Here is an 11,712-nt window from a genome sequence, read left to right as displayed (position 1 = left end):
ACGTTCTTTCATCAGCGTAACAAAAATTGTCAGAATTTCATTTTTTTTTTGCTTGTTTGTTTTGAAATGGTTATAAATATTGAAGATATGGACACATTAACTGATAAAGTTGATCATCATGCTGTTCGAATCAATGGAGCTATGATGAATAATTTTCAGAATTCATTGGTCATTATTATGGGTTTCGTTCAACGAGTGAGTATTTCGTTTTTATAATACTTTTTCGAAAATTCAATTGTATGTTTTTTTTCTCGTCGTCGAAATAGCTTGAAGGTGAAAATAAACGAATCGTCATCAAAACTACTGATGGTGTATACGTACAGGTTATGTTGCTTCAACCGGTAAATTTTTTGGTTTCCATTTCGAAATGAATTTTTTTGGTAATTTTTTTTTTTGTTTTGTTTCTAGCTCACCTTTATACTTGAACCGGAACAATTGATCGAAGCATACGGTATTGTACGTGGTGGTAGTAAATTTGAATGTCAAAGTTTTACACATTTTGATCGTGATGAATCAAAAGAATTTAATTGTGAAATATATAATCAATTTATCCAAGTGTGTATTACACATAAAAATCGATTCTGTAGCGATAATACTATTGCCGATCAACAACATTCTGAATCAATATTACAAACAGTGGATAATGATTTTGATTTCAAAACTGAAAATGATCAACATGATCAATCGATTAATGATACTTTTAATAGCTTTGAATATTGATGATGTGATGTTGGTGATGATGATAATTTGTTAATTTTCAATTACCATTCAATCATTTATGAATAATAATAATAAAAAAAAATTGCAATTGTAATTTTTTGAAATTTGAACCCATTCTATTCATTGATGATTAGATTTTTTTTCAAATCGATTAGATTTATAATATATTTTTTTTCTGGTTCGAATGATTAGAATCAAATGAAAAAAAACCAATCGATCGATTCAAATCAATCAATGTATATGTAATGTTGATGTTCGTCATTTCGATATTGTTAATAATTACACGCACACACACACATGTATGTATATAAATAAGATTATGAATTTTGTAGAATGGAAAATTTTTGAATGAGAATGAAATGATTTTTTGTTTTTTTTTCATTTGCTGATTGAATTGAATTGATCAAATTTTTATCATCGTCATTTTTCGGTAGCATAATTTTTGTTTTAATATTTTGTTCGTTTATTTTTGTTTCATTGTTTTTGATGATGATGGTGATTACATACGATTTTTCTAGGTATTAAAATCAAACGGAAATTGTTTACATATATATATAGAACAGTGAACAACAGTATGTGTGTGTGTGTGAATAAATAAATTGGTACCATCAAATCATAATGACGTTGATGATAATAATGATGATGATGATTATTTGATAATCATTATCAAATTAATGATCAATCAACATAGCATTGACATTGATTTATATATTAGGTTGGTTGGTAATAATTTGATGGTGTTGTTAAAGTGTGTGTGTGTGTATGCGTGTGTGTGAAGTGAAAAAGAAGATGAAGACAAAAAAAAATTTGCAATTCAAAACATTCGAAATCTTATCGCCCATACGTACACACACACACACACATCAAATAAATTCGAGTGATAAAGAAAAAAAAATCCTCAACCACCATGATCACCACCACCATCATCATCATCATCACTAATAATCATCTGAATCACACAGTCACATAGTCGTTGTCTTCGTCGTCGTCGTTGTCGTCGTCGTCGGAAAATTGAAATCTTTTTTTTTTGTTTTTTGTTTGTTTCTTTTCAATTCCAATGTAGTTATATTGAATTGCGGTTGGTGAGAGTTTTTTTTCCTGTCTTAAATTTGATTCATTCATATGATTCTTTTGTCGATGATTTTTTTCAATGAAAAAGTGAAAAAATCTTCAACACTAACAACAACAACAATGATGATTATAAATCCACCTGTCGTACGTTATCCATCATATTATAATTGTAAAAAATCAACATTGGTTACAATTATATCTATCGATCTAATGCTTATTATGGTCACTATTATTATTGTTATTATTGCCGATAGACAGATGCCAAAATTAATTGATCCATTATCATTATCAGATCATTTTGATATCGATCTCAATAACAATGTTAATCATAATAATAATAGTCGTGATTTGTATATTGATAATCAAAATTATCATGATAATAATGATGAGAATGAAAATTATGATCCACCATTATCATTGAATAACAATACGAATACTATCGATATATCGAATACAAATGATGAGGATGATGATGACGATGATGATAGAGTTTCCGATTGTTCGAATGATGACAACGAACAACAACTACAACCACAGCTACCTGGTGATAATGATGGAATTGGTTCATCATTGACGGATAAAAAGGTAAAATTTTTTTGTTTTTTTGAGAAAAATCATTAATCATTTTATACATTTAATTAGTTTGCTGCAACCGAATTAGCTGTCAATATTATTTGGCTATTAGCCGGAATGTTAAGCTTGGTGGCTGTTATTAAAGAACATTATCATTTAACCATTATTTGTTCATTGTTCGGTGCATTCGATGTTTTATCGGCATTTTATTTTTGGACAAAAACCAAATCTGAAGATAATTTCCTACAAATGATATCAAGTGCAATTTATTTCATATTTTTATTATTATTTCTTAGTGATCTTGCATATATTAACAAACAACGTTTACGTATAGCAAGGAATCGTTTTCTTCCACCAAAATTAATGTATCGTATCTAAGCAAAAAAAAAAAAAAAAAAAAACAACAACAACAACAAACAATTAATTGGCTAATTTATTATTATTATATATTCACTAAATGATGATGATGATAAAAACAGAAAAAAAAAATTTCAAGCAAAATTTTATGACTTACTATTTTACAAATATACACACACACAAACACAATTTATGATGATCCAAAGGTTTTTAAATTATCGATAATGATGATGATGATGAACAATGGTATGCCATTGTTTTGCCACTATGTGTATAATGATGATGTGTGTGTGTGATGATAATTTTTATCGACGATAATAATTTGAAACCAACCGGATTATACCAAATTCAAATAAATCGTGATACGTACATTCAGAATCGAACACATATTATCCAAAGAAGACAATTGTTTTTGTTTTGAATCGAATTTTTCAGTTTTTTTTTTGTTTTGTTTTGTTGTTGACAAAATTTTTCAAATTCTTCATACAAAATGATCATTCAATTTATACATAAACATTGTCCATTATTTACATGGAAATTATTAACAATCACTATGATATATTTGAATTTATTGATCATATTACCGGCAAAATCTCTTCCACCTGATGGTGATCTATTCAATATGGTTATATTGTTTGTTGGTGCACATTTTTTAGGTTTATTATCAGAAAAAATTGGATTACCACCATTATTCGGTATGCTTGTTGCCGGTTTTCTTCATGGTAATATTATTGACAATGAAATGGATCCAACATTAACATCGACCACACGATCATTAGCATTGATTATTATTTTGATTCGTGCTGGTTTAAATCTGGATCCACAAGCAATACGAACATTATCATCAGTATGTGCCAGACTTTCATTGTTACCATCAATTGTTGAAGCATTAATTGTTACATTACTTTCATGGATTTGGTTTGGTTTTAATCTCAGTTGGTCATTGATGCTTGGTTTTGTCATTGGATCAGTATCACCAGCCGTTGTCGTACCGAGTATGGTTATAATTCAAGAACAGAATTATGGCATTCGAAATGGTATTCCAACATTGTTGATTGCATCAGCAAGTGTGGATAATGTATTCGCAATCACTGGTGTTAGTGTATGTCTTAGTTTTGCCATCAATAATGGTGATGGTGGTTCGAACATTTCACAAATGATATTGACCATCGTTCGTGGTCCATTAGAAGCATTGGCCGGTATTATTTATGGTTTAATTGTTGGCATCATTCTATGGTATATTCCTGAACGATATGATCGTAAAAAATCAGCTGAACGATTTGAAATTCATCGTTTCATTTTACTTGCCACAACTTCATTGTTTATTTGGTTTGGTTCACAACAGGCTAATTTGAAATCAATTGGCCCATTGGCTATTTTAACCGCACCATTTGTGGCATCAATTAGATGGCGTCAAAATAATCTTGGTCAATTAAGCCGTGAATCATTTCGTATCTTGTGGGTGGTTTTCGAAAATTTTCTTTTCTGTTTAATTGGTTTTAGTGTTCGTCTAAGAAAATTAGATACGTCCGTTTTATTTGGTGGCATTGTAATCATTTTGATTGCAGTCATAATTCGTATGATTGTAGCTTATCTGGTTACTTATGGTCAATTTGATCGAAAAGAACGTTTATTTATGGCCATATCATGGCTACCAAAAGCTACAATTCAAGCTGCAATGGGTCCAGTAGCATTGGATCTAGCACAAACTAACGATGATATTGGTCGTGCACAAATCGTATTAACATTAGCCGTATTATCCATTCTGATGACAGCACCTATCGGTGCAATTGCAATGGATCGTACATATCGTAAATTATTGAAAAATTATTCAAATGAAAATCCAAATCCAAATACTAATAATATGACAAGTTCTGAGCCAATGGATCTAGAAAATCAAACAACAACAAACAAGGTAAACACACCTCTATTGTTGAATGATAAACCAATGTTGTACTATAATACTCTGGAATAAAATTCCTGAAAAATTACTCAATTGCAATTTCAAGTTTCAATTTATTTCAGTTTTCCATTTATTAAATTCAATTCAATTTATATTCCAATCACTATATAGGTAAACGATGGTCTTTGATGAAATTTTAAATTTCGAATTCTGATTGTGATCATTTTTGTCCTGCTACTTATATCTGTCTGCCTGCCTATTTATCTGGTATTTTCTAGTATTCAATGTTTTCTGGAAAAAAAATTCAATAAAAATAAAAGTATTTTCAATTGGAATTTCATACAAGAAATTTTTAAATTTTTTTCCCCACGAAAAAACGTCACTTATGAACAGATCCATCAGACCAAATAAAGTTCAGAAGGTAGTGGTACAGAATAATGATGTAGATTTAAATTTCAAAAATTTAATACCAACCACTACCACTACACATAATCATATGGTTTCTTTTTTTTACAACGTTCGAATTAAATTCAATTTTTTCTGTGATTTTTAAAAATTTCAAAACAAAAAACGAAAAAAAAATAACAACAAAAGTAACTTTATCTTACACTATTACCGTCATATATTTATTGTAAAGTATATATGAATTATTATTGTTATATTGTCAACAATCATGGTACCACCGATGAAAAACAAAACAAAGGCCAAACGATCGTCGATTTCAATGATGAAAAATGGTCGACTATTTTGGCAGCAAAAAAATTGTTCAAATATCTCATTAAATCAACAATTTTATCAAGAATCTCAAAATAAAACGCCAGTCGATAAGAATCAGCTACGAAATTGGGGTTTACCCGAACCAATATTACATCATTATGGCCAAAAGAGTATAAGCCGTTTTTTTGACTGGCAAGTTGAATGTCTTGAATTACCGGGTGTACTGGATGATCAAAAAAATCTTGTATATTCTGCGCCAACTAGTGCCGGTAAAACAATGGTTGCCGATATTGTTCTATTCAAAACATTGTTGGAAAGACGTAAAAAAGCCATAATCATATTGCCATTTGTATCGATATCTGTGGAAAAAGTTCAAAGTTTAAAACAAGTATTTCGACGCCTTGGTTTACGAATAGATTCTTTTGCGGGACAAACAAATCCTCGTGGAGGTTTACAACGAGTCGATGCAGCTGTATGTACGATAGAAAAGGCAAACAATATGGTCAACAGACTGATTGAAGAAAAAAAAATTGCTGAAATTGGCCTCATTATTGTTGATGAATTACATATGATTGGTGACACATCAAGAGGTTATATTCTCGAATTATTGTTATCCAAATTGATACACATGAAATCAAATCCAGATATCGATCTTCGTCAGTTACAAATTATCGGCATGTCAGCAACAATACCGAATCTTAATGATATCGCCAAATGGTTAGATGCTGAATTTTTTGTTACCGATTATCGACCAGTACCGTTAAATGAACATGTTGTTGTTGGCAATGAAATTCTCAAAGTTTCGACAAATTCAATTCAACCAGACACACAGTTTAGTTCATTACAATCAACAGTTGTCTCAAGTGGTCTCAGTAATAATGACAACAATGGAGAAATCGAGTGTATACCTTTAAAGACAATTGATTGTAATCTATTGAAATTAAATACAGCCTTTTCACAATCGTTGATTTACATGGCCATTGAAACATTGGCTCAAGGTTTCTCCACATTGATATTCTGTCCAACACGATCAATGTGTGAATCAATGGCGAAAAGTATCGCTTCCAATATATTCAGCATTGGCCAGAAAGATCGAATTCCACAGAATGATTTTGAACGTAATATTCGCAACAGTATCCATTCCGATCAGATCCTATCCTATCAACGATCAGTTTCGCTTATAAACACATTGAAACGATCATCTTCTGGTTTTGATCCAAATCTTGAACGTGTATTGAAATTTGGTTGTGCATTTCCATCATGCCGGTATGACAATGGAAGAACGTGGTACAGTTGAACAAGGTTTTCGTGATGGTACATTAAGGATACTTTGTTGTACAACAACACTTTCAGCCGGTGTTAATCTACCAGCAAGACGTGTAATGATTACATCACCATTAGATTATTCAAATAAGCTATTGGCCGTTGGTAATTATCGTCAAATGATTGGCCGTGCTGGACGTAAAGGTATCGATACATTGGGCGAAAGTTTTATTTTCTGTGCTGACAAAGATATCAATATGGCTCGTCGGCTTATTTCGACAAAAATGCAATCAATTAAATCAAATCTTATTACGATACAAAAATTGAATAATAACAAATCATCTGCGACAACTAGTGTGGAACAAATTCCAACTTCTTCAAATATAAAATGGCAACCAGTATTAAATGATCAACTTTTACGTGCTGTACTTGAAGTCATTGCAAATGAAATGGTCAAAAATATCGATGATATTCACGTTTATCTTGGCTGTACTTTTTTTCGTAATTGTCCATTGAATTTATTGGGATCTCAAACAAATATGGAAAAGGATGAAATAATTAATGAATGTATACGAATGGTATTGGATAAATTAAAAACTTATGAATTCATCTATATTCATTCATCTGAAGCGAATAATAGTGAAGCAAAATCGGATGATTCACGAATTAATGTCACTGATCTTGGTCGAGCTGTTATAAGTTCAGGTGTATCACCATCTGATGGCCAATTCATTTATGAAGAATTAAAACGTTTCCGAACAAAATTATCATTGTTGACTGATTTACATCTGGTATATCAAACTACACCAGTTTATATTATAAATCAGCTTCCCGATATTGATTGGCATCATTATTTAAATCTTTATGAACGATGGGATAAAAACACTAGGCATATAGCTAAATTGATTGGTATAAGTGAACATTTTATCTGTATTCAGGTATCAACATCTGGCATGAAGACATCTACACAAGCTCAAATTCATCGTCGTTTTTATGCAAGTTTGGCTCTTTTTGAATTGATTGAAGAAGTGCCGATGTGGAAAGTACAACAAAAATATAATCTCGATAAAGGAATTCTTCAGTCATTGCAACAACAAGCATCCACTTTTGCCGGTATGTTATCAACATTTTGTCAACGGCTAGAATGGAAAACACTGGCCAAATTATTTGAAGAATTTCAACCACGACTTTCATTTGGTGTTCAACTTGACCTCATTGATTTAGTACGAATTCCATGTATAAATTCGATGATTGCTCGACAATTGCATAGTAAAGGTTATGAAGATATTTCATCGTTAATACAATTGAAACCGAAAGATATTGAAATTGCATTGATGACATCGAAAGATTTAATACCTGATGGCAATAATGATCCAAATGAGGCACGAATTTATCTTTCAACATTAGATTGTACTATAACAATAGCCGAATTATCAAAAATGATCATCAAAGAAGCCCGTATATTGAAAGAAAAAGAGATTGGGCAAAAAATTTCATTCGATAATGAAATTGAAAGTGGATCTACAGTTAATTCACCAGCTTCAATCGTCAATGATGATCAACCACCACTAGAACAAGAAAAAGAGCAGGAATTTTCCAAACCAACATTAAAAATTCAACGAAGTAATGAATCAATGGATATGATGGAACCAGACGGCAATAATAAACGAATCAAAACTGATCATTCACTTACCAGCAATGATTATATTGAAGTTCCCATTGAAGAAGGTTAGATCTGATACGAAATTTTTTTTATCAATCATCTTTGTTCCTATAAATTAAAAAAAAATTATAGTCCTTATTTTGAAAATAAATTTTTTTGTCTTGTAATACTTACCATTGTTTTTTATTTTTTTTCATTTGTTGATTTAAGATTCTAGTTCAGGTTCATCATTGCCCAGTTCTTCCACACCAAATGCTAATAAACAACCACAATCAAATTCGATACAACCATCGTCACCGAAATCAGATACGTCAACATTTTTCGATGATGAAGATGATGATGAGCTACTTGAAGGATTATCATTAATTATTTCGAAAACAAAAGTTGATCAGGGAACGAATAAAACCGTAATGATGCCGGAATCATCGAAATCATTATCAATGTCGACCATGTCAATAGATGCAGATATTGAATTATTACAGATGTTGGAACAGCAGGAGCAACAAGATTCATCCGAAGATCCGGAATCACATTCACAATCATCATCAGTGAATACTATTGAAAGTAAGGATGAAGCAGACCGATTTCTTCAATCATTAGCCGATAATGAAATAATTAATCCACCATTGTTGCATGAATCCAATGTTACTGTGGATAATTTTGAATTAATCACAATTGAAAATGGCCAAAGTTGTCAAGATTTTCTGGCAAGAATCTTTCCTGAAAATGATAACAATCAAATAGTGGCATTATATTTTCGTTTCGAACAACGGAAAAATCAAAATAAACAACGTACAATGATTGTATTGAAACCAGGTGATCAATGTTTGTCCACACAACAACAACCATCTGATGAACCATTAGGTTTTCGATTACGAAATTCACCCGATCTTTATCTTGTTGGTTTATATGTAACCAAATTGAATCAAAAACAAATATACTACATAAATGGTCATGAAGCATTGGAATTTTTACGACAAAATTGGTTCACACATTTGTCGAATGTAGTTTTAGGTACAGAATCGACAAATACAATACGTTTCGTATGTCATGATGTTAAACAGGCTGTTCGATGTTTTTATGATGTATTTAATTTTGATTGGACATTCATATCATATCGTATCGAATGGAATGATGCAACAGTAGCTACATGGTTATTAGATCCGGAATCACAACAATATAATATTGATTCAATTCGTATAAAAGATCTACCCAAATGGGCAATGAATCATCAATTGGATATCGACTATTTTAACCGTATTGACAAGTATCGTCAAATTTTAATCAATACAAAACGTTATCCATTTGGTTGTCAAAGTCTACAAGATGTTGATTATTTATTGAAAATTTTAATTCTTTTCAATCTTGTTTATGGTTTATTGATACGATTACGTGAACAAAATCTTTATAAAAGTTATCGATTAATTGAAATTCCATCAAGAATTTGTATATCAGTGATGGAATCAAATCCAACAAAAGTTGATCGTGAATACATGAATCAATTGGAAGATACGATTCAGGATTTAATTTCTCGAATTGAAACGAAAATCTTTGCAACAGTTGGTCGTTCATTTAATCTAAATAGTCCTGATCAAATAGCCAAAATTCTATATTCACAAGAAATGGGTCTAATATCATCATATTTTAATGTTACTACTTCAAGTCCTGGTTCAAGTTCAAAACGTTTGTCAACGAAAACTTCATTGCCCAAAATAACGCCTGTAACGAGAAAACCAAGTACAAGCAAAATGGCCTTAATGCGTCTACAAGAATCAGTTGGAAAAAAATCACATCTACCAACAATGATAATTGAATGGCGTCGATTGAATCATGCCCTCACGAATTCCATAATGACAATCAATCGACATTGGCATCTCCGAAATAATGATTCATTTATCTATGGTAATTGCTGTGAATGGACAGCAACTGGTCGTATAGCAATGTATGATCCAAATCTTATTAATTTAGATAATGATTTTGAAATCAAATCACATCTGAATGATGCCATCAAAAACGACGATGTTAAATCTACTTTAATCCATATACGAAGAATGATTATATCACCTGATAATTATGAATTAGTAACAGCTGATTATTGCCAACTTGAATTACGTATTCTGGCACATTTTTCTAAAGATACTAATCTCGTTAAAGTATTGAATAATATTGATGTGGATGTATTCAAATCAATAGCTGCTAGTTGGAAACAAATATCCATAGATCAAGTAGATTATGAAACAAGACAACAAGCAAAACAAATCTGTTATGGAATCATTTATGGTATGGGTGATGAATCATTGGCACAGAAATTAGAAATTACACGTGAAGAAGCTGCCGAATATAAACAATCATTTTTTCAACGATATAATCGTTTAAATGAATTTATAACGAAAACTATTGATAATTGTCGACAAAAACGTTATGTCGAAACGATTGCCGGCCGTCGACGGCAATTATCGGCAATAGTGTCACCAAAATCTGTTGAATCATCACGAGCATGTAGACAAGCATTGAATACAAAAATTCAAGGATCAGCAGCTGATATCATCAAAATTGCAATGATTGCTGTACAGAAACAGATCGATCAACAATGTTTTGATGTACGTTTTGTATTACAAATGTATGATGAATTAATGTATCAGGTACGACGAGATCAACTTGAACAATTTGGATCATGTTTAAAACGACAAATGGAAATGGTTGGCAATTATTTACGAGTGGTATTGCCAGTAAAAATATCACATGGACAAAATTGGTCCGAATTAGAACCACTGTTATAATCAATTTTTTCTTTTACTTATCAATTATTATCATCAACGAATTTGCATGTCTTGTTTTTATTTTATTTTTTTTTCAATTCTATAATCATCATGAATTCTAATTATTAATGAATTTTATTTTATTACAATCAATTATTGTTTTTTTACACAAACACACACACACACTTGATTTTATAATGAATTTTAATTGAATAAATAAAAATTTTTTCATATTTGTCTATAAAAATAAAGAAAAGTGTGTGGTTTTTTGGGAATTTGAGTTTTTATTTTTTTCGTTAGTTTGTTTTTTTTTTTTTTTGAAAATGTCTTTATCAAAAAATCCTAATGATAATGATAATGATGATGATCATAATGATCGAATAATAAAACGAAATAATCGACAACTAGTGTGGGATATCGTTGATAATGATTCAAATTCATTGACTCGTATTCAATTAGAAAATAATTATGATGACGATGATGATGACAATGTTGATGTTGATGTTGATGTTGATGATTATGATTGGCCACTATTACGTCATACACCATCAATGAAAACGGCAATTATTCAACGTGGTTCCAAAACAACAATGGATATGAATAAAACAAAAATTATCGATTATGATAATTTAATTGATTCATTTTCATTTGGTATCAATGATGATAATAATGATGAGAATAATAAT

At 30.7% G+C, this 11,712-nt stretch overlaps 4 protein-coding genes across 5 annotated transcripts; all 4 read left to right on the top strand.

Moving 5' to 3' along the window:
• The first annotated feature begins 43 nt into the window (after positions 1 to 43).
• Positions 44 to 830, top strand: LOC124494047 (uncharacterized). The gene is made up of 3 exons (XM_047057189.2): positions 44 to 195; positions 267 to 341; positions 409 to 830. The coding sequence occupies exons 1-3, from the start codon at positions 67 to 69 to the stop codon at positions 718 to 720; spliced, it is 516 nt and encodes a 171-aa protein (XP_046913145.2). The 5' UTR covers positions 44 to 66; the 3' UTR covers positions 721 to 830.
• A 629-nt stretch (positions 831 to 1,459) lies between these two features.
• Positions 1,460 to 3,099, top strand: LOC142597303 (uncharacterized). Of its 2 annotated transcripts, XM_075732230.1 has the most exons (3): positions 1,473 to 1,935; positions 2,050 to 2,376; positions 2,434 to 3,099. In XM_075732230.1, the coding sequence occupies exons 1-3, from the start codon at positions 1,843 to 1,845 to the stop codon at positions 2,740 to 2,742; spliced, it is 729 nt and encodes a 242-aa protein (XP_075588345.1). In that variant the 5' UTR covers positions 1,473 to 1,842; the 3' UTR covers positions 2,743 to 3,099. The 2 variants fall into 2 exon arrangements, with proteins under 2 accessions (XP_046913143.2, XP_075588345.1); XM_047057187.2 differs by having other exon boundaries at positions 1,460 to 2,376.
• Positions 3,061 to 4,959, top strand: LOC124494046 (sodium/hydrogen exchanger 9B2). Its single transcript, XM_075732229.1, has 2 exons — positions 3,061 to 4,636; positions 4,796 to 4,959. The coding sequence occupies exons 1-2, from the start codon at positions 3,212 to 3,214 to the stop codon at positions 4,811 to 4,813; spliced, it is 1,443 nt and encodes a 480-aa protein (XP_075588344.1). The 5' UTR covers positions 3,061 to 3,211; the 3' UTR covers positions 4,814 to 4,959.
• Positions 4,960 to 5,205: 246 nt separating this feature from the next.
• Positions 5,206 to 11,282, top strand: LOC124494044 (DNA polymerase theta). Its single transcript, XM_047057184.2, is given in 3 exon segments — positions 5,206 to 6,593; positions 6,595 to 8,332; positions 8,478 to 11,282. Coding segments are annotated over 3 exon segments (5,604 nt in total). The 5' UTR covers positions 5,206 to 5,297; the 3' UTR covers positions 11,048 to 11,282.
• The last annotated feature ends 430 nt before the right edge of the window (positions 11,283 to 11,712 follow it).

This window comes from Dermatophagoides farinae, chromosome 6 (assembly GCF_024713945.1).
Source record: "Dermatophagoides farinae isolate YC_2012a chromosome 6, ASM2471394v1, whole genome shotgun sequence".
Classification (NCBI taxonomy): Eukaryota; Metazoa; Arthropoda; class Arachnida; order Sarcoptiformes; family Pyroglyphidae; genus Dermatophagoides; species Dermatophagoides farinae.
The sequence above is the reverse complement of the archived record's forward strand: the minus strand, read 5'-3'. Positions and strand labels throughout refer to the sequence as shown.

Bases quoted from the DNA above. Each gene is read 5' to 3' on its own strand.
- LOC124494047 (XM_047057189.2), top strand. From the start codon at position 67: ATGGTTATAAATATTGAAGATATGGACACATTAACTGATAAAGTTGAT. The intron at 196-266 runs GTGAGTATTTCG...TCGTCGAAATAG, and splicing joins TTATGGGTTTCGTTCAACGA to CTTGAAGGTGAAAATAAACG. The intron at 342-408 runs GTAAATTTTTTG...TTTTGTTTCTAG, and splicing joins AGGTTATGTTGCTTCAACCG to CTCACCTTTATACTTGAACC.
- LOC142597303 (XM_047057187.2), top strand. From the start codon at position 1,843: ATGATTCTTTTGTCGATGATTTTTTTCAATGAAAAAGTGAAAAAATCT. The intron at 2,377-2,433 runs GTAAAATTTTTT...ACATTTAATTAG, and splicing joins CATCATTGACGGATAAAAAG to TTTGCTGCAACCGAATTAGC.
- LOC124494046 (XM_075732229.1), top strand. From the start codon at position 3,212: ATGATCATTCAATTTATACATAAACATTGTCCATTATTTACATGGAAA.